Here is a 23,218-nt window from a genome sequence, read left to right on the forward strand (position 1 = left end):
GTAAAAAAATCTCAATTATGTGCAGGCCCAATCTGGAAAAGTTTTTGAGCACAAAAGTTAATCAACTTGGAGATAATGCAAAATATTTTTATGCAGATGCATAGTGATTTCAAAGATGTTGCTTGGAAGAATGTAATAAAACTGTTATTAAACTTGCCCATCTTTACCTAATCACTGCACAATAATTGGCATGCTATGGCACAGTATGAAGATACATGTGATACCCCAAGAAACAATAACCCATATCATGGCAAATCAAAGAAACCAGTGGGTCATATCAGGTTGTCACTGACCTGACCAAAAGTACTTTATGCTAAGCCTTGTGTTGTCCAAAGGAAATATGGCATTAAACTTAGGCAGACCAGTGCGTTAAGTTTATACATCTTTTAGGTGGACCACTAATGAAGTTGTCTTGTTTGTTGAATTCTGTAAACATGTGTCAACCCTTCCTGTAATGAAGGAACAATGAATGCAAATCTGCTGGTTACAGCTGCAAAACAACACATTTTCAAATTTGGAAATAGAAATCTTTCCTGTTATTGTACTGAGCAACCTGTTCAATGGCATTAAATAAAGAACACACATTTGGAGTGTATATGTATTTTGTCATCATGTAACACTAACCTTGAATACTGTTTATGTGAGCTCTAAGCAGTCAACTAGAACCTCTTGGGTGTCTAGGCCTATGTCAACCCTTTGCTGATTGGCTGCAATTTAGCCTTTTTTATTCCCATATATGGTATGTACAGACCCCAGAATTATTTTCCATTAAATACCAGAAATGATTATATGCTCTGCTTTATGCAGACAGTTCATTTATGTGTTTACTAAACAGGGACATACTTCCCAAGGGAGGGACATTACCTATTTGTGACCCTAATCTCTCTCTGTCCCCCCTTTCACTGATGTGGCATAGATTACTCTTACTCTATATTAATGTAATGTATCTATTTGTTCCTTAGTGCATTATTACTCTTTCCTACCCAAGTAGACATGGGCTCCAATAAGTGACATGGTCATAGGCAGACTAGGCCTAGGCCAGCAGGTCAGGGGTGGCAGCATACCTATTACCGCACACAGCAGAGTAGATCAGGTGGTTTGCAGCTCTGCAGTGTTTATATATATATATATATATATGTATATATATTGACTACTGCGGATCAGCCTTTCTTCAGGCAATAAAACATTTCATAAGTATAGCCTTTATTTGTTAATGAAGCGTGGTATGGTATAGTATCCTTTGTATGTATATGTTTTATCTATATAGCTCTTTACAATGTTTCTTGTACTTTGTGCGATAAACAGTGCAGGTGACTTAAGGTCATTCAACAGAAAACAACATTTTCCTGCGAAGACGTGATAGATTTTAATGAAGAATGCATTGACCTGAGATAGTCTGAGCTCGATACAAAGGAACGCCCTGTAGTTGGAACAGATGGTAAAGAATCGCCCTTTTAAGAGCCAGCTGTGTGCCCGTCTGTATGTGTGTGTATGTGTGTCTGGCGGAGGAGCACGCTGGAAACGGAGAACGCGCCTGATTGGTCGGAACTCAGTGAGTATCCCCGCCCCGAGAGAGAAGAGTCCCCCTGATTGGAAGAGGAATGGAGGTAAACAGAATAGAATGTCCCCTTCTCTTGGAACCTATGGGAGCCGCATCCCATTGTGACGCGTGGGGTTCTGTTAAATTGTTACTGAGCAGGAGAATGCCCGAACCCTGAGAGTGGAAGGAGACAGGGGGTGGGGGAGCGAGTCAGCCAAAAAAAAAAAAAAGTGTCTCATATACAGCTTTTGTCTGAGATTTCATCACAGACTCTATGACTGAGGATGAATGCACTGGGAATACTGAGGGAGACAAAGCACCTGGTGCCCACTTGATCCGCCTTCCTGTGGTGGAGAGCTAGAATGCAGGCGAGTTAGGAGCAGACCTGACTGCGTGTCTTCTTTATCTTGTAGAAGTTTGCCAAAGCAGGCAAGTGTGCTGCTGCAGACACAGGAGGGGCTTTGTATAGTACAAGCGGTGTGGGGAGGTCCCAGACTATAGCTGTCTGCGATGAAGATGAGGGGCTGGGTGCTCTCAGGCACACACTGATAAGCTGCAGGAGGCACACTCGTTGCTACCTAGTTTTCTTTTGTTTTTGGATCACTTGTCTCTTTCCATCGCTAGCCTGCGTTGGCAATGACAGCTGTCGCCTACATGGACTTCGTTGCTGCTCAGTGTCTGGTGTCTATTTCTAACCGTACTACGGCACAGCACCCCGAGGGGCAGGAGGCGAGGGCATCGCAGCCCCTATCCCCGTCTCTAGACAGTACGTCAATATCTCCAGACTCTGCGCTGCACTTGAGGAAGATACCCGAGCAAGATCACCTGAGGGCCATGCCTGACCAAGGGGTGACCAAGGAGCTTCACGAGGGACCCGGGGAAGCGTGGAAGGATTACTGCACCTTGCTGACTATAGCGAAAAGCTTGTTGGAGTTAAACAAGTACCGTCCCCTGCCTTCCCCCGTCTACAGTCACAGCGACGAGGAGCTAAGCTCGGACAGTGACGTGACCACCGAGTCCGGGCTCAGCTTCAGCCCGTCTTATAGCCCGGGGAGCTCTACTCCCAGCCATACGGACTACAGCCCTGAACCCGGCTCCATGCAGCCACACCCACTCAGCCAGGACACGCCCAGCTCCCCACCAACCCCTGTCCCTGCCAGGTCCGCTAATGAGAAGAGGCACAGGTGCCCTTATGCTGGATGTGGCAAAGTATATGGCAAGTCCTCCCACCTCAAAGCCCATTACAGAGTACATACAGGTCAGTAAACCCCACACGACCAGTAACTGCTCTGGCAGGTTAATGTAAGCTATACATTTTGTGTCTGGAGTGAAGATAAAGCCAGATTTTCAAATGTTGGGATCGCTATTTCTTACTAAGTTGCTGATTGCTTTAGAATTGGGGCAATTCCCCATGTAGAAAGGATTATGTGTTTATAATATGTGTATATAATATTTCTTTCAAGATCGCAGCACAGGTGAAGGTATGCCTTTCCCAATGTAGCCTTAAGACAGAAGTCTTTACTCAATTGTAGTTCCATAATGCAGGCATTTCAAAATCACATATGTCAAGTAAATCGGTGGGATCTCTTCCCCAAAGCCGCTTCTTGCAGTCCGGTTCATCAAATTCATGTTATGAAATAATTTATTTGTTTTATCTCCATCATAAGGGCATTCATACATCTGTATTATATTTGTTTGCCCATTTGTCCGTTCTAATACAGAATGTCGTGTTGCCTTTAAATGTAGCCCAAGAACTGTCAAATGTTGAAATAAAACAGTCTCGATGTTTGTCATCCCACCATTGTGTAGTAAAGTAGAATTTTGGGGTGCATCTCCATTCTTGGTATGTTCCTGTGATCTAGGGCACCATTCAGAACTTTCCGACAAATGTGTAGACTTTTGAATGGTTCAGATAGGGTTCTTTCCATCATTTGTGCCCCGTGTGGTTCCATGATCCAAAAGAGTTGAATGACGGAGGAGTTGGGGCTTGCCTAGTGATACATGCTGCTTTTAGCAACGTGGTGGTTGATCCAGTGTGTTGTTGACATTGGGAGGGGGTGGTTCCCGTGGTTTCGGGATCCACCCCCCAGGTTACGCCTATATTTGTAACGTGGCCAACCGGTGGTTGGTTACCACTTGCACATGTTTTGGAGCATGACGTCACACTACAGCAACGTGCACCTAGGTCATGTGCTTTGGAGTAAGCTCGGAGACTTCGGTTGGTCTTGGAGCTGCACGCGTCCGATGGTCAGTTACGAACTGTTCCAAGTAATGTAACAGTGTTCACAAAACAGAGTATCCCTTCATTAGCAAGATTTTGCTACGTACAATGTAAATCGATGTTTTGATGTCAACTGCAGTCATCGTCACTTTGTTGTGAAGGTCCGGTGATTAAGTCTCATACATCATTACATAATCTAAAGCTCCGAAACTTCTTTAAAAATGTAGATCTTTGTGTTTGGGAGTAGGGGACAATTTCTGGGCCAGTAAGTGTTTTAGACATCTGATTCTAAGATGCCTTAGTTGCATCTGCATTGTTCCGTCTAAGAGTATTTTTCCATGTTTGAGAAAGAGCCAGCAATTTCCATGTCACCTGTTTTTATAGCCTTTCTTCCCAACCTCCTTCCCAGCTCCCCTACCAGCCAGTTGTCCTCAGATTACCTCTTCGAGTAAGATCTACTGTGCATATTGAGTTTCTGCTGTTCCACTGTTCGCCACAGACAGCATATATCTCTGAGGCAGCAGGTCTGAAGGCGCAGACACAGAACGCAGTGGCAATAGCTGATAGGATTTCACACGGAATATTTTTTGTACATTTTTGATTTTTAGTCCAAAATGTGAGCCAAACCTTTTTTTAACACCAGACAGCTTTTCCCAAAGGCTTGTTGGTACTCAGATAGTTAAAACATTGTTCCGTTTGAGAACAGTAATCAAGCAGACCTTTGCTGCGTCACATTGTTCTCTGTTATTGTTTGTTAAGGTAATTACTGATAAAACTGCCAGTTTCGGGACAGACTATGATTCATAGCCCACGCGTAGGCTTGCCTCTTATGTTGTCTTTGGGCTTAAGGGTGTGGTGATTCATCAGATGACGCAAAAACATTCATTTTCAAAGTGTAAAGATTACCGTTTCTTACCTGCATTTTAATAGACAGTGACACTTAAATCTGGGCTAAACGTGTCAGCTCTGCAGAATTACCTAATTCTTCATCCAGTGATGGAAACATAAACTGCATATTTCTTCGTTTATAATTTGCATCCAGTATGACGAAAGGATTTATTTCCAGTTAAAAATATCTACGTAAGCAGCAGTTTTTTTAATGGTTCCAGACAGTAAAGAGTAAATGCTGGGTGTGCCCATGGAAAATTACAGCCATTCTCATTTGCACTAGCCTTCCCCGAAGAGGTTATGAAACATCTGTGGGTGCAGACAAAGAGAATATTTTCTATGTAATCTCCATGCATACTGCAGTGAAAAAAGTATGCATTTCTATCATTTTAAAAATGTCAACTTTTGTGAAAAAGCATACATGGTACAATTAATAAGCACAAATCTCAACATATCAACCTTTGTGATTGTCTTAAACAAGGAGAGTCCTGAAATCTGGTTTAAGACAAAGCATCTATAGATTATGTTCATTGTTTTCATCAGCCATGCCTACTCAATGCTTATGACTTGGGATTGCCTATGCACTTATTGTTGTGTTTTCTGTAAAGCTTCGTTCTCAGGAGACCTCCAAGGAGGCTTCTACTGGGAGCGGGAGGGGTAAGCCAATAAACTGGGCCTTAGTCTACCTGTCTGTCCCTTTCAATTGAATGTTCACATGCACGCAAGATACTAGACGTAGCTGGTCTTGGTGTTGCCTTTGTTAGATGATATGTTTACCATTGAATGGTCACAATTTGAAGAAACTTCTGTATGATAACGTCCATATTGTCAGGATGTTCACTATGTTAAAGGTGAAAATCCAAAAACTCAAGCTTGGTAATTGGCATCAAGCTTTTTTTTTTTTTTTTTTTTAAAGAACACGTTTAGACAGAACTCAAAATTGCTTACGTTGTTATTTTTTGTCCTACAAGCTGTGGGAATGTTCCTTAGCTCACTTCCTGTTGTGTCTTACAGCATTCTCGTTTTCAGGAAGTTGCTTTCAACATCAGGTTCAAAGGAAAATCACCCCCCTCGCTCTAATAAGCAAAAATAGGTGCAAGACAACCAATAATACATAGCAACTCAAAAAGAGATTTGTTACTATTAATATGTAGCTATTCAATGCCCCCAAAGAGAAACAATCTATAGTTGGAGGCTTACATATTAAAATGTTTTGATCTTTATCCATATAAACATTTTAGGTCTTCTGGTTAAAACCCAAAAGTACCCCTACTGATGTACTGTATGCCGTTGGAAGGTTGTTGGAACAACAGTTTGCGTTCTATAAGACTGTGGAGGCAGTGTGATTCACAGTTCTTCTACTTTGATGGTCCTGTTTTCATCTGTGGCCAGTAATAGTGTTCCTCTGGACCAGAGGAAGCCTTAAATTGCCTGTTTTGTAGCAAACTTTGACTCATATAATGTGTAATTATTATACACCATTGTTGTGTATCCTGTGCTGAGCAGTCTTGCTCTTTCATCCTATAAATTTTTTTAAAATATGGCCTCACAGACAAAAAAAAAACAAAATTGGAGCCTTACCCCAAGTATTTTGTAGGCTGTTCTTTACATTTTAAATGCATTTAAGGCAAAAAAAAATATTCAGCATCCCTGGAAGTACAGAATAGAGACTGGCAGGACCGGAGGAAGCCTATTTTTGACATCTCATGCAACACGCACTTTACCTCAGATATTCCCAAGCTAATTCTGTGTGACATGATGCACCTGCCCAGGGCTTCACTGAAACTGGTGGGCAGCTGAATCCAAAAACGTGCCAAGCAATCCCACTCACTCCTAAATCAGGGCTAGTGTAGGCCAGTAAACTGTCTTAATGTAGTACAGTGTGGGTTGTCAATACAGTGAGCATTTTCTTGTAAATTACTCACTTTCAAGTAAATTACTTACTTTAAACATGTTTTATCTTTGTACTCTCAGAATCCAGATTTTATCTACAACTCAATCAGTGCTTAATGTGTAGAGTATAAATATAGTAAGTTCAGTATTAAATGAATGCTTAAATTCCCCGATACCTAACAGTGCTACCTGACAAGAGAAAGGTGCCGAAAACATGAAAACTAGGGATCAGTGATGCGATTTCTTAACATTTTTATTTCAGCAACCATATTTTCTTACTTTTAGACAACTATAATTGATCTAGTAATCCAATCATATAAACAGATGCTTCTTATTGGAACAAATATACCTGAGGAGTTTCCCAAAGTAACAGTTTAAGCTACGTAAGAAATCCAAGGGACACTTGAAACCCTGTGCTCTCCCACCTTCACAGGATGCATGTTAAAGTACTTTATAAGCATACATTGACCATACGCAATGTATACTCCCATAGTGGCTGACTATGTCTGTTTAGACCTGGAACTCTTGCGAGCCAGAGCTGGTGGGGGCTGGTGGTGAGTATAGCGAGCATTCACACTGGCTACCAGTAGGTGTCTGGGCAAATACACCTCAAGCAAGACCATACGATGGTTGGAATGTAATTTAATAAATCCTTTGTGTCAAAAACAAGGTGATCTGGATCTTTAGGCTACATTGGGAAGGTTTCAATGGACAGGACATAGATAGTGATGTTTCGAAGCTTTCATATCCTTCTAGTTGGTTCTGTTTTCTTTTCTCTTTTTTAGGTAATTCTTTTTTACCCCCATAGGTGAACGTCCTTTCCCGTGTACGTGGCCTGACTGCCTTAAAAAGTTCTCTAGATCCGATGAGCTGACACGCCACTATCGGACACACACTGGTGAGAAGCAGTTCCGGTGCCCACTCTGCGAGAAGAGGTTCATGAGGAGTGACCACTTAACCAAGCATGCGCGTCGCCACACAGATTTCCATCCCAGCATGATCAAAAGGTCCAAGAGATCCAATTCCACTTTCATCTGAATACATAGTCTGAGTAACAAAGCTAATAACAGAAAATCTCAACTGCTGTACATATCACATTCTTGCATCTATCCAGAGGAAATTTAGCAGTCTAACATTCATGCTTCTGCAGCAGTGTATTTATGAGAATCTGCTGTCCAATTTATTTTGGTGGCACACAACTCTAGATTTTTTTTCTTTGTAGTGGTGTGATATGTACCATCACAGTTTTGACTGTAAGATCTTCTGTGCTTGCTCTGGCATGAATATGTGTTATTGAAATAGATACCACAATGGATTTGCTTTACATTCGTGAAAGAAGTGCATACGAGAATTCTTGGAACATCAATATATATATATAAGGGAATACTTTTGCAATACACATTATAAAACAAGCATACTTGAACTGAGGACATCTTTTTATTGTGGGCTCTGTGTTTTGTGCTTAATGGAACCTTAATTCCCCACCTATATGGACTTTGCCTGTCTCCATCCAATGGTGACTGATATCGGAAGCTGCGGATGTCAGCTTCTGCACCATACATCATTTTGAGCTAGGAAAAATGAGGAGAAAAGGGTGTGATGAAATTAAAAGCTGAAGGTCACAAGAGACAAACATGGGGCTGCTGTGTCCACTTCGTAGCCAAAGTCAGTAAAAGTGGACTGGTGGATCAAGAGTTTTTTTTCAAAGGGGAGATGCAATGCTCAATAGTCAAATATAGTCTTGAATATTAAAAATACACAACTTTTTTCCCCCCCAAAAAAATCTTTACATACTTTTTCAACTTTTTGGACAATTCGTCAAACTACCAGATTTGAAAAAGTACATGCAGTTGTGGGAGAGACTTTGATTGCAACAATATGACTCTACCTTGCAATCTTAGAATGATGTTTCAGGATGGCCTGATCGTCCTCCTACACCGCTAAGCACGTTTTATTGTATGACAATAGCAATGACAAAACCTTTTCTGCAAAACCAGAATGTTTGACTCCACTTATTAAAGAGGTATTGCAATATATTTAGGTGCTGGGTAAACTCAGCATTAGTACTCTGAGCAGTGAAAATCAACAAGGAAATGATTAAACAAGAATAACAATCCATTGTAACCTGCCAGGTTGGTCTGTCACTGCCTTCACTATAGGTGCGACGGTGCTGACACTGTCAGCACACATTTATAGAGAGTGATTGACTGCCTCACCAATGCATCACTGAGATTATTGATACGATAATAGAATTCAACGTTTACATAACTTTATTTGGTTGCCAAAAGCACCAAATTACTTTTTTTATTATTACTTTTGCACCTTATGTTTCCTATGAAGATTTCACACAACGCCTACATGTATATTTGTTCCATACTGGAGAGGATACCATTGGTGTGGAAAATGCTTCTCTGGTTGTGAAACTTAACTATGCAGCATACAGCCATGGAGGCAGTTTACACAATTAATATGTTTGTACATAAAAAAAAAAACAAAAAAAAAACATTAGATCCATTCCAGATCCAATCGGAGAAAAAGCACTCCAGTCATAATAGACTTTATTTATTCCCAAGTAGATCATTAATGTCACTGCATTCTCTTAAGGCTTCCCCTCAAAAAGCTGAGATTTTATGTGATTTCAAGAGAAATGCCAACTATCTAGATAGATGTTCTTCATAACTATTCTCTCTTTTAATACCTTTTAGATACCTGGGAGCTTCCCATTGTTGGCTGCGTGAAAGTCCCACTCTCCTGCTCCTTGTAGGTGTCGGGAAGGGATGGTTTTGTGATAAGTTTCATGGCTAGCCACACATAGGGATGGGGCTAGCTCAGGTTAGACTGTGAGGAGTAGGGAGTGGACAGCACCTAGGGGGCAATAGGCATAACTAATTTCCACTTCCCTGCCCAGAGATTGAAGACTCTGCTCTCCTGAGAAAACAGCTCTTCACCTGGAGACTACAGGGTAAACGGTAAAATTCAACGGTATGACCATATAACATCCAACTACCCAACTGTTGCCTAGACAAGGTCAAAATTATATAATTTTTCTTTAACAACATATAGGTACGTGTAATCTTATGGTTGCTTGCAGTAGAGATAGAGAGGAGCAATTTTTAAAGAACCATCATGATTGATAGCATGTCCATATTTAAGATGGGGTAGCATGGGATGGGCTACTAGCAGCATTAAGCATTTGAGATATACAACTAAAAGGCTCCACAATTTGTCGGCCTAAAAACCCTTTGGCACACTGTCATTGTAAAAAAAAGGGCAGTGGGCCTGGACAGTCTTTTTTAGCCCTTCTTTACACATGGCAAATGGGCAATCCCATGGAGGAAGGTCAGAAACTCACTAAAAAAGTGAATCTAAAAAACATTTCATTGCCAATCTCTGTTTATATCATTGGGGTCTTTTCACTAAAAGGAAAGTTGACGGGAGGGTTTACAGCAGAGTTGTAGTTTTAACTCTCTCACTTAACTTTTTATAATGAAGGGCCACACCAGCTGGTTTCTTCAGCATGAAGAGTTGGCTCATCATAATTCATAATTTAATGGTTTAGGAGACTGGAGAAATCCCACTGACTTAACTATACATTATACAAGGCCAGCTAAGTACTTCCTGTAGTAGATGCTTATTGTGGATATAGGAACTCAAACACAACTCTACTGCAACCTCTGTTGCCCACTCTCCTTTTAGGGAATAGACCACAATGGAGAATTTATATTAAAAAATATATATTCCTGTCCCCATTTCATAACGTCCATATTTTGACCCTACTTCATAAGTAGGCCTTACAAGTCCCAAAAGTTTTATATTTACATGTTTCAGTAGAATGCACTTCAGTCACAGGAGGCATTCTAGAAATGGTGCATTTTCTGAACTGCAAGTAAATGTTGTTTCAGATAATTGTAAGAACAGCAAACATCAGAATACATTCTGTGAGCTAAAGTAGAGTCATATTTTAACTGTAGTGGGAGATTAGGTAACATACCATATCTACGTAGAATATGAAATCAGCTATGTCTATAGCCTTTTTGTTGCCAGTGCCAGAAGATGGGAAATTAGTGTAGAGTTTAGAGGTACAGCACTGTGTGCACCTTTCATTTATATGCATCCTGGACTGCAAACTGCATTTCACACATAATAATACTGTGCAATGACCTTAATCCATAAATATAATGACTGTTGCAAACACAAATTACATTACAAATATACTATGAAATAAGGAATGTCAGGAAAAAAAAACAAAAAAAACCATTACACACTTTCTACCTCTGTTTCAGTTTTTTGAAACACCTATTTCTTTATTCTGAATTGCAAAGTAATTCTTCCATTCAAAAAAAATTGAAAAAAAAGAAAAAACAAAACAAAAAAAAAGCCCTTCAGTGGTGTTTTTTTAAAATTATTATTATTATTATTATTATTTGTATTTGTTTACTGCCAGGTGCAGTGTGTGGGGTTAACTCTCTAAGTGCCAGAGGGATAAAAAAAAATGGATCAAGAGAGCACTATTATAAGATAGTAGGCATGGGCAACTAAGCATTTCTGGTTTTGCACATTGAGAGATAGAAATACATTTCGAGTGGAACACAAGCACAAATTCTTTGCATTGACTTAGAATTGAAACTCAAAAAGTGTTTGTTCTTTCAGTTGCACCTCCACACAAGAGGGCTTCTAATTCTATGAGTAATCGTGGCAGATAGGATTGTTTGAAATGTCTGACTGTAAATTTGACATCTGACCTTCAGCATTGTATTAATAGGATCCTTGACATGATTTAAGCTGTATAGGTACAGGTTTGAAATGGATTTGTTGTGGTTATTAAATATACAAACTTGATACTATGATAGTATATATAACATGTTTCAGCTTTTAAATCAACATCATTAAGTCATTACGATTTTAAGGTAAGTGAACGTTATTCAAGTTGATGTAAAGGAGAAAAAAAAAATATTCATTTTTGTGATTAAATTACAAAGCATGCATCTTTACCACTTCTGAAAACAACGTTTTTATAACATTTTGTAACGTTTTGCTGTGGCTTTAAATTCTGTACACTATTAGGGGCAAGTTAATATGCTCTATAATGTCAAATTCAGGAATTCAATTTTTCCATGCATGTTCCTATTCTGTTGAAATTACACCATCTTGCTTATTTTTAAACATCAACATAATGCTTAGTACAAAACTACTTTAGAAAAACATTCCATGGACACTAAAACAAATATTAGCCAAACATTGGCTAAATTAGTAAAATCATATTTGCCGCAATATTCAATTACATTGTTCCTGTGGTATCTGCAAAGTCCAGTCTTGATCACTGTTAGAAAAAAAGAAAGAAAAAAAAGAAATAAGAAAAACATATTTTAGCACTTAATGTCCACAGAGCTGGGAATCCAGTGGGTGTCATGCATTTTTCTTATTATTGAGGTTATGTATAAAACGTGATTCTGGGGAAAAATCTTAAAAGTGGTTTTGTCGCTATAATGGAATGCTATTGCTATGGTGATAAGACCTTTTATTTCAAACTTTGCATCAGAATCATTTTCTAAGCATAACACCCAATTTTTTCACTGTAATTTCATTTTGTTGGACTCATAAGTAAGCCATGCATAACAAGGACTTTGTGGTCTCAGACTGGATGCCGGGCATGACCTTATTGATAGTTTTTGTCTCATCTACCTGGTAATCAGGCAGCTGCCATCAAAAGGAGAGTTCATGTCAACAGACTTTGGTAGTAAGTTTAGCCAGACTGCCAAGAATGAAGAAGAGAGGCAATCTCCAAAGGCCAGAACGCCAGGCATTGTCTTTAAGCTTCCTTTTTTAAATTGATCAGACGGAATATAACAAAAAAAAATTATCCAATAAGATGAGCTCTCGCGAATATTCCTGTTACAGGTGTCATTTAGACCTTCTTAAAAAGATGATGTCGCGGGCTGCACAGCAATTAGAAATAAGCAGCCAAGTCAATTTAGTCTTTCATTGAAACAATGTATTCATTGAGAACATTGAAGACCTCATGTGTCGCTGACTGATGTGTAATGAGCTGTCAGCTCCAAGCAGTGACAAACTTTATTGTGTTTGGATTATTAGCATGAGACTAACAAAATGTAATATTACAGTGAAAGGAAGATTGAGGCCCAAAACGCTGGGTTCATTAGATTCTGCTATATTACAGTGCTAATAATAAATTAAATGGACATCTTGGAAGATTACTGATCAACTCATCTTACGCGTCTTCTTACGAAAGAGGGGTAAGATATTACCAGGTTAAATGCAGATCAATAACTTGCAATTTTGTAGCATAGTCATTTCTGCAATTGTTTAATTTTTACAATTTTTTTTTGTATAGTTTCATAAGTTATTTGTGCCGGTTTTTTTTTGGTTTTGGAGAGCAAATGGAATTGATGAAACAAAGGGTAGGTCTACCCATTTTGTACACGTGTATATAAATTGTTCCAATAAAAATAAAAACAATTTAAGAATTTTGTTATTGGTTTTGAATTGATGTCTTGCTTGAAGTAAATTTAGACACTGTAATGGGGCAGTACAGCTTTTATGCATTATTATGTTTTTTTAATATGTTTATATATTTTTATTAATATATAAAACAACTCAAGAAGCTCACAATTTTCAGAAAATGATTACAAACAGTTTATATAGATGCAAGCACAAAACAAAATATTGGAATTAATCCAAAATGAGGGTGAAAAAAAATACTTATCTCCCTTTCTCATATCTGTAAATACTTCATATGGGATTCGCTTTTACACCACAGAGACTTTAACATATGAAACCATTTTTTGGAGAGGCTATATTAAAAAATATATACACCAAAGTCAAAAGAGAATTAAGATAACTATAGATAGTGATGAGTTTAGGAATGGAGTGAGAAATGTAAAAACAATATATAACATGAAATGTGAATAACATCATGTTCAAATATAATTTACATACCAACATTAAACCTTTCATACAAAAGGAAATATAAATAAACAGGTCGTCATATGTACTGAGAGAGAATCGGTGACTTAACCTTCTTACCACTACTAGATAAAAAAATGTTTTGGATTTGTGATATTCTTCACATGATATATCCAATTTTGTGATGGTATTTGTATGTTCAACTATATTAAAAATTCAAAGAGAGCATGAGGGTTTATTCTCAAGGATCCAATGTCTGTCCTTTACAGTCTCAAGGGGGAAATAGGGTTGACAGAGGACAGACATGTTTAGATGTTTACATGCCTATAATATATAAGAAGGCAGTCACTCCCAGTTGATTGAAGAAAATGTTTTCAGCCTACTAAGATCTGTTGTTTAAAGCTGATAAACATAAGCCTTTTTTTCAACTTAAATAGGCCGGGACTCTAGAATATTCTTTATCTTCAGAACAACGGATAGAAGCTTCAGTGAGATTGAAAAAGGTATCCAGATATACAACCCACATTGGAAAAAAAACCAAAATATTTTTGACATAGTATTTTTTTCCCTCCTCCCCCAAAAAAACATCTTCCAATGAGGATGATACTATGAGTAGGCACACATATGGTGTTAAGTTAAGACCTGTATTGGGTTTAATTCCGGTGATTACAGGCTTGAGTTTTGTAGTAGAACACTGGTCCCTCCTCAATACCTTGCAATAGATGTAAAATGGGGAAAATGCAGCCTGCTTCCTTTAGAAAAGTCATGGAAGTAGTAAAGGATATTAGATCAATTGGATTCATTACACACTGCCTTCAAGAAAATTTAGAGTGTGACTAGTAGATAACTGTATTATCAATACTCACCTTGGGGCTTTGGACCTTGGTCTCATCTCCTGGTGCAGTTCTGTCGAGCCTTCCCATGTGAGACATCCACATATCTATGGTTATATTTTATTTATATTTATTTATTTTACACATGCCCACAAAGTAATATACACACACAAACATACCCAGATATTCAAACTAACACAACCAGACACACACATACTAACATACCTAAACAAAGACACATGTTTACACATTAACATACTCATACTCAGACACACACATATACTAACAGACCCAATGTGCACACACTAAAATACCCCCCAGACATTCACAAACACACCCAGACACTCACACTAACATATCTAGACAAAGATACATTTACACACTATCATACACACACTTCCACAAACATACCCAGGCAGACACACTAACATACCCAGGCAGACACCAGCATACAAACCCAGACACACAAACATACCCAGACAGACACACACACACGCAACCCACTTACCCCAGAAAGCCTCAGCAAGTCTTTGATGCAGCTCCCTTGAACAGACCACACACACTTTTAATTTAGGGATGGTCTCATGATCTCCCCAACCAGCCGTGCTTCTCCAGCAGATCTACGTGGGGGTGCCTTATCTTCACTGAGATGGACTGGAAAGCAGTCCAGTCCTAAGGAGGCGCCCCATCTCCGTTCTAGGCCGGTGCCTACCTTGCCTATAGGTAGAGCCAGCCTTGTCTTTTGAAGACAAACAGCAAATAATACTGTTGAGAAACTAAAAGTTTAATTAGTTAAAAGGAAAAACTCACTTTATTTAGATCCTTAGTACTTCATTTATAACATCAACAAATAACCAGCAATGATAGGAGGAAGGTCCACAAATGCATATACACCAGGCGAATGTTTAACGCATTTCGCACACAATGTGCTTGGGTTCCAGGGCAAATCCTATGTGTATGAGTAAGTGTATGTGTAAGCATGTGGATGGGTGCTAGCATGTGTAAACGTGTGTTTTGTTTACATATTTGTGCCAGAGTGCATGCTAGAGGGGGCAATGGACAAAGAAAGCACAGACAAGCTCTTTGGAGCCAATGGTGGCACATACCGGCTGTTTGGGGCCAAAGATGAAACAGAATGTTTGGGGGCACCGGCAGGCTGTTTGTGGGGTTAGGATGGCACTGAATCTTCTTAGGGGCAAAAGTGGCACAGTGTGATATGTTACTTGGGTAATTTGGGGGAGCATGGGGCAATTTTCACACCAGGCCACAGTGGTTTCAAGTTATGCCCCTGGTCGTGTGCCTCTGATCCCTGCACTAACAAGAGCGCACAGATCAACTGCCCTTACCGCCCAAATCTGCCACCAGGAAAGATACCGGTATTAAAATGGTGTGTATAATATAATAGAAACAGATGGAGAAGGAAAATATATATCAAGGAAAAGAGATGGCAGGGGTGGAGGAATATGACACCTTAAAGGGGAAAGAGATGGGAGGCATGGAGAAATGTAACACATTAAGGGGCAAAGGAATGGCAGGCATCGGGGAATATGAGACTGTACTATATTGCTCTATGCTTGCCATCTCTTTCCTCCTTAATGCCTTACATTCCTCCATGCCTGCCATCTCTTTCCCCCATTATGTCTAATATTCCTCCATTACAGCCATCTCTTTCCCCCATTATTTCTTATATTCATTCATGTAAGTTGTTTGTGCACGTTAACACTAAACACAGGTTCTGCATGATTATTTTTATAATACAGATGTTGTGCCTTGATCATGTGTGCATGAATAATATGGAACATTCAATAGTGCTAACATAAAAAAAACAATAGAAATTACAACATTTAAATCAGGCAATGCTAGTTTGATCCTTCTATTAGGCTTTTTCATCAGGTTTCTAAACCCTTTGCTTGCCTGCTCTTTTTGAGAGAGTGACTATGGCCATCCCCTTTATGACACAGCCAAAAAGGGCAGAGCATGATGAAATTCTCATCGCTGAGAATGTTTAATTTAATGTAGAATTTGGAACTGTACAGTATTTGCATCCACTTCGGCAACATATTAGATATATAAATCCATGAAAATATGTACCAACAATCAAAGGTCTTTACTGACAGGCCCCCGTCAACCAGTTAATTAATATAACAGTGATATTGGTTGGGTATCAAACTAGCAACATAAACTAAATATAATTACTTGTAATGAAACCATTCTTAATTCTATAATTTGTGGCCCTTAAAGATTAGGCTGACTAAGGAAGGCAAACTAGATAAAGTAAAAGGGATATTACCGGGGGGGGGGGGGGCAATCATCAGCTCTTGAGAGTCTTGGAGTGAGTCATGTTCTTCTAAAATGGGTTCCTTTCTATACAACAAAACCACTGAAAGCATTTTTTTAACATGCTGGCCCACGTTATTAAGCAAGTACTAATTTATTTTAACTCTTACACTTTTTAGTATCTATATTGCTATGATTTTGTATTTTAATTGTGGGATACCTTGTTAATCCAGCTTTCACCAGTGTTCCGAAAAATAAAAATCAGTGTCTTAACAGTTGCTTATTGTGTGGTCTATCTGATAGGCAGCTGCCCATTATAAGCATTTGGTGGCCAGCCAAAAATGGATTGGCAATGGCCCAATTCGTGGACAATTGATGTAAAGATAGTACTGGCAATGGAAAATAACATATGTCAACAAAACCAAATATTTCTATAAATCTGTGTATCATTTAGTTACAAAAAAAATAGCTACATTTATTGCTGGTGATACATTACAAGAAACCGAATAAGAAACACAACATGTACTTGATGGTTTGGGAATAATATGAGATAAAAACAAATCTAACTTTTCCACTAAAATCTGGGGTTTCTATTCAATTACTTGTGATTATATCCTCAACAATGAACAAAGCCCAGTAACAGTACATAGAGGGTTTTTTAATGTGTTGGTGAAATACCAACATCCATTTTTTTTTTTTTTTAAACAAAGACACCCTAAAAACACAGTTACAGTAATATTCCCAAAAACATTAATTATCGTGCCCACATCGTTACTTCTTTAGGAATTAGACATTAACTATACAAATTTGCATTTTTTTCCCATAAGCACTTGCTATTTTGGGCTACTTTTATAGTATGTGTGTGTATGTATTACACACTATATATATATATATATATATATATATATATATATATATATATATATATACATACATACATCCATGAAGAAAATAGGAGCATTCACAGGACTTCATATTAAAGTACAAAAATATTAATTTGGTCCATGCGAGTGCTCCTATTTTTTCATGGATTTCTAATTCATAGTCAAGGATCAGCACCGGGGCAAGTAAATTTATGGATTACAGTGCGCATTTTGGGGATTTATGTACACTCACTGGCCACCTATTTATTTATTAGGTACACCTTGCTAGTACCGGGTTGGACCTAGAGGACTGTATTGGAATGCGGGCGGTCAGACAATGTATCTAAGGGTCCCAGTGATCCCGCAAGGCTGCCTTCGCATTGCTCCCTCACAGTGTCTCTTCTTCCGCCCAGGAACCCAGCGGAGTCACATAAATTCACGTGACTCTGCAGGGTTCCTTGGGGGAACAAGAGAAGAGACGCTGCATGGGAGCAACATGAAGGCAGCCTTCTGGGGGTGCATGGGAAATCTGCAGTTCACGTAAGGGAGCGGGCGGGATTGACCACATATGTGGTGGGAGCAGGCGGAAGTGGAACATATATGTGGCGGGAGTGGAACACACATTGCGGGAGCGGGCAGTAATGGTCACAAAATCAGGAGCAGGATTTAAAAAAAAAACCAAAAAAAAACAGCCCCGCACAGGGCACTAGTTGGACTCCCTTTTTGCCTTCATTCTTCGTGGCATACTTTTTACAAGGTGCTGGAAATATTCTTCAGAGATTTTTGTCCATATGGACATGATGGCATCACACAGTTGGTGCAGATTTGTCAGCTGCACATCTCCCGTCCCACCACATCCCAAAGGTGCTCTATTGGATTGAGATCTGGTGACTGTGGAGGCCATTGGAGTACGTCATGTCAAGAATTACATGGTGCATTATCCTGCCGGAAGTAGCCATTAGAAGATGGGTACACTGTGGTCATAAAGGGATGGACATGGTCAGCAACAAAACTGCTAGGATGTCGACTTTAAACGATGCTCCAAAGTGTGACAAGAAAAAGTCCCCCACACCATTATTCCACCACCACTAGCCTGAGCCATTGATACAAGGCAGGATGGATCCACGCTTTCATGTTGTTTTGGCCAAAGTCTGACCCTGCCATCTGAATGTCGCAGCTGGAGTCGAGACTCATCAGACCAGGCAACGTTCTTCCAGTCTTCCATTGTCCAATTTTGCAATCAGAGATGGTATTCTGCATACCTTGGTATTAACGAGTGGTTATTTCAGTTACTTTTGCCTTTCTGTCAAGTCGTACCAGTCTGCCCATTCTCCTCTGACTTCTGACATCAACAAGGCATTTTCGTCCACACAACTGCCACTCACTGGATATTTTCTCTTTTGCAAACCATTCTCTGTAAACCCTAGAGCTGATTGTGATTGAAAATCCTAGTAGATCAGCAGTTTTGGAAATGCTCAGACCAGCCTGTCTGGCACCAAAACCATGCCACGTTCAAAGTCACTTAAATCCCCTTTCTTCCCCATTCCGATGCTCGTTTTGAACTTCAGCAAGTTGTCTTGACCACTTCTACATGCCTGAATAAATTTAATTGCTGCCATGTGATTGGCTGTTTGTGTTAACAAGTAATTGAACAGGTGTACCTAAGTGACCAATGTGTATGTATGATATATATATATTATATATTTATTCTCTATTTGGCAGTTGAAATGTGTAGTTTCTGAAAAATAACAGAAGGCTGTGAGAGGTTATTTCGCTTTAGTTAAAATGTTTTTGTCCTGTGAAAAATGCAAACAGAATTCAAACTTCAGTATTAAGGAAATCAGAAAATGCTAACAAATGAATACAAATCACTTTACCCATCAGCAATTAAAAAGCAGAAAAACACCTTACACCAAATTGTAAGCAATGCACTATACAATCACACACACAAACACATTTTACATAACCCATAAGACTGAACTATAAACCCATTTATTCTTTACAAGTCTTAAGATAGAGGTTTCGGTTTTGTGTTGATTGTAAATGTGCAATTTTATTTCTCAAAAAAGTCGACTGCTTTAGCCATCGTATTACGGATGTTTAATTTTTATTGCCTTTGAATGCTTTTCAAATTGAATAAAGGTTTGAAAATGACAAAGAAATAGACTCTCATCATATTTTGTTGGTTATATTTCTTACAAAGGATTTAATAGAAATATATTAGATGTCTAACTTAGAAAAACAACCATGGAACAAAGAAACGTACATAAAAATACAAATATTTTCAATTATCCATAGCAGAAACTCTTTTCCGTCTTTTGTGGAAGGCTTTTAAGTTCCATTTTCTGGGTTCTAGCATAAATGGCCCATTGTAGACAAACAATATTGTCATTTTCTCTGCATATGTAAGATTCTGGAGAAGCTTGAAATAAAAAAAAGAAAAGAAATCATCATTAAGCTAAACTAAACAATAGTGGTGTATTTCTCTTTAAGCAAGTGTAATCTGATTACTTGACACCCAGGCAAGTAATATAATAAGCAATAACATTTTACTAAGGGTGGAATCCCTTTAGGAATCCACTTCAGAGGGGGATTCTCATGCATTTTAACATGGAAGCCATGACGGGGTCAGTTTAAGCACATACTTTTCCCAGCCCTTTAGTTTTTACTGCAGACCAGAATGGATTCAATCCTGCATCTTTATTGTAAAAAAAAGGGCCCACCGTATGGCATAAGCAAAAAAAAAATCCATTTAACAATAATTTAAGAACAAAAATTTCCAAATATTTTTAGAACTAATGATTACCTTTGGAGTGATGAAGAAATATTGAGAAGTGTTTTCTTTGCAAGCTGTCTTTACAACCATTTCAAACACTCTTCTTTCATTAACTGGGTCCATTCCCTTTATTAAAAAATAAAAAAAAAGGTTTATAAATACACTTGTTTAATACTATGTGTCACTTATTCTTTTGAAATGGCTACTACCTGATTTATTTCATCCACTACTCTGAAAGGACACCTGTTGATCTCCTGAAGAGCCATCAAATAAAGCATTGTGGAAACGCTACGTTCTCCTCCACTCTGATGGTGCTGTGTAAGCTCATGAAGTTGGGTGCTGCTTCGAAACTTTACACGGATCCTTATTCCATACTTATCATATTCTTCCTAGAGAACAGAGGAAAAGGCAGCTTATAATGCTGGTCTCAGTTTACGTAATGCATCAGAGATATAAAAAAAAATAGTCGCTCTTGGAAAATCTGTTACTCTGCGTGACTTAAATCTTCATTACATTTTAGTTTTAGAGGGCTTGCACATTCTGTGGTGATTTTAGAAAAATAGATAATACAAAATTACCACTAACATTAAGGCAATTATTATTATTTTTTATTGTCATCATATTCCGCAGCGCTGCACAATGGGTAAACAGGACATAACAAGTAGTATATAACAACAATTTGACTTACAGAAACAACAGATGAGGAGGGTCCTGCTAAAACTTAAATGTAGAAGAAGTAAGGGTGTAGGTAACACAAGTAGTGTCCAAAGGCAGGAGAGGGATTAGGAAAGGGCAATATAAAGGATAGGCGTTAACACGGAAATTCACAGGTGTACTTAAAGAAGGGGGTCTTGAAGTTTTTTTTGTTGTTTTTTTTAAGACCAAAGGAAGGGGGTGAGACTGATAAGCTCGGAAGCGGCATGGAAATGAGTGAGGAGATGTAAGCAGGGGAACCGCCGTGAAGAGCTTTGGAAGTAAGAGTGAGGATTTTGAAGTGAATCCTGAAGCGCACAGGCAGCCAGTGAAGAGACTGACAGAGGGGAGAAGTGTCAGTAAAGCGATAGGTGAGGAAGATAAGTCTGGCAGCAGCGTTCAAAGTGGAATGTAAAGAGGCTAGACGAGTATGAGGGAGACCAGCTAAGACAGAGTTACAGTAGTAAAGACTGGAGATAATGAGGACAAGGACAAGAGCTTTAGTTTTTATGATGGAGAGAGAGAGAAAATTTTTTGCACAATAGAACGGATGTGGTGGGTGAATGAAAGGTCAGAGTCAATGGCAAGCAAGCAAGAGCGGCAAGCAAGCAAGAGCAGCAAGCAAGAGGGGAGTGGGGGTGATTATTGCACCATTGACATGGAGGGAAACTGTTCAAGGAACATAATCAGTAGAGGAAGGGAAGATATATATATGAGTTAGATATAATAGTAGAAAGGGAGAGGATGGCCTTATCCTTAGAATCTACTTTGCTGAATATTCATGTATACATTTTGCCCCTCAGATGTGATGTAATAAATGCAAACAGGTGCACCTCATTTTCTGTGTGAAGATCCACTTCACCAACACACTGCATGGAACGGAAGAAACCACTGAACTGTTCATTGATTTTTTCAACCAACTGCTTCAGAGGGTTTAACCACTTTTCTTTCACCTAAAAAAAAAAAAAAAAAAAATACAAAATCAAGAACAATGCAATGGAAAGATATAAAGTGATAGCTAACAGAGTTGGGCAGACATCAACCCTTTTACCTGTGTAAGGTATCTGGAAGGACATATGCCAAGTAAATTTACATTGGACTATGCATTGACATCCGTATAAAGGTACATTTGGAGATGATTATAAAAAAAATATTATATACTTAAAAAAACTCACACAGAGATAAATTATGCCATCTTCATAGCCTGTTTGAACAAGAGTCAGAGGCTTAGGTATAATGTAAGGAAGTTTTACTTTATTGAGATTTAGAGTTGCAGATAAGTGGAACAGCCTCCCAGCAGAGGTAGTAGTGTGAATTTAAACATGCATGGGATAGAAATCCATCTATTCGGACTGCAAGATGTGACCAAAGATAATTGATGGTTGGAGTCGTTACAGCAGGAAACATAGGCAGACTATATGGGCCGATTGGCTCTTAGCTGCCATCAAATTCTATGTTTGTGTGTAGCCATCAGCAATGCAAAAAGTATAACCCCCTTTTATATTTCCCCTCGATAATATCATCCATTCAATCAGCTTTGGTAAATAGTATTTCTATGCCAAAAGGATATGCTAAAATAATGTAAATGGTCACAGATGGATCAGCCCATTGATGAAAAAATAACGCAAACAAATTACATTTATCAAGTTAGGCACATTTTTTTTTTTCTTACCAAAAAAAAGAGAAAAGAAAAAAGAAAATAGTATGCAGTATATGAAATAAGTACATCTGCCTCCTTCCACTGAATATGGTACAATTGCCACTATTAAATAAATCCTTTATAATAATTTTCTGTACAGATAACAAATAAAAGTTACATGGCCAAAAAAAATGATTAATATCATCTGCTGTAAGAACATCAAAAACCATACCTAATCCTTGGTTTTGTCTTATAGTCAAATAAGCCTTATGTCTACTCATTGTGTTAGTCTCTACCACTTCTGATTGAAGGCTGTTCCACCTATCCATCACACATGCGCTGAATGAAAACAAAATATATCTCCCAAGTGTTGAATACCTGCAAACTATTTTTCTCATACATAAAAATAAAAAAACATTTAAATAAAAGCATTTTGAGGGGTACCTGTGAAATGTTTTGTCTGTAATTGTCCAATTCACTTTGTTTCTGTTCAAGTTCCTTTGTCAAATCTTGTAATTCCTTATTCCTTTTATTGTATTCATCAACAACCTAAAATAATAATAAATCAATATACATTCAAATTCATCTAAAAAAGCAACAATATTGTTTTTGCATACTCAAATACATTTCTGTATGCTTTTTAAAAGGAAGGGTACAATGGAAATTCAGAT

General features: G+C 38.5%; 2 protein-coding genes across 2 annotated transcripts in view; one reads left to right on the plus strand and one right to left on the minus strand.

Moving 5' to 3' along the window:
* The first annotated feature begins 2,176 nt into the window (after nt 1-2,176).
* On the plus strand, nt 2,177-7,580 carry LOC149300606 (Krueppel-like factor 9). The gene is made up of 3 exons (XM_089485217.1): nt 2,177-2,269; nt 2,348-2,798; nt 7,351-7,580. Exons 1-3 carry the CDS (start codon nt 2,177-2,179, stop codon nt 7,578-7,580), a joined length of 774 nt encoding a protein of 257 aa, XP_089341343.1.
* Nucleotides 7,581-19,723: 12,143 nt separating this feature from the next.
* LOC149300607 (structural maintenance of chromosomes protein 5-like) overlaps nt 19,724-23,218 on the minus strand; it is a 35,212-nt gene continuing 31,717 nt past the window's right edge. Inside the window, exons 20-24 of the mRNA XM_089485106.1 lie at nt 22,992-23,096; nt 21,742-21,861; nt 20,425-20,604; nt 20,246-20,341; nt 19,724-19,861 (exon numbers count right to left, since the gene is read on the minus strand). Of these exons, the coding sequence (XP_089341232.1) occupies nt 19,724-19,861; nt 20,246-20,341; nt 20,425-20,604; nt 21,742-21,861; nt 22,992-23,096 (639 nt within the window). The remainder of the gene's footprint in view (nt 19,862-20,245; nt 20,342-20,424; nt 20,605-21,741; nt 21,862-22,991; nt 23,097-23,218) is intronic.

Source organism: Sceloporus occidentalis, unplaced genomic scaffold (assembly GCF_023333645.1).
Source record: "Sceloporus occidentalis isolate IW3139 unplaced genomic scaffold, rSceOcc1.0.p SCAF_24, whole genome shotgun sequence".
Lineage (NCBI taxonomy): Eukaryota > Metazoa > Chordata > Lepidosauria > Squamata > Phrynosomatidae > Sceloporus > Sceloporus occidentalis.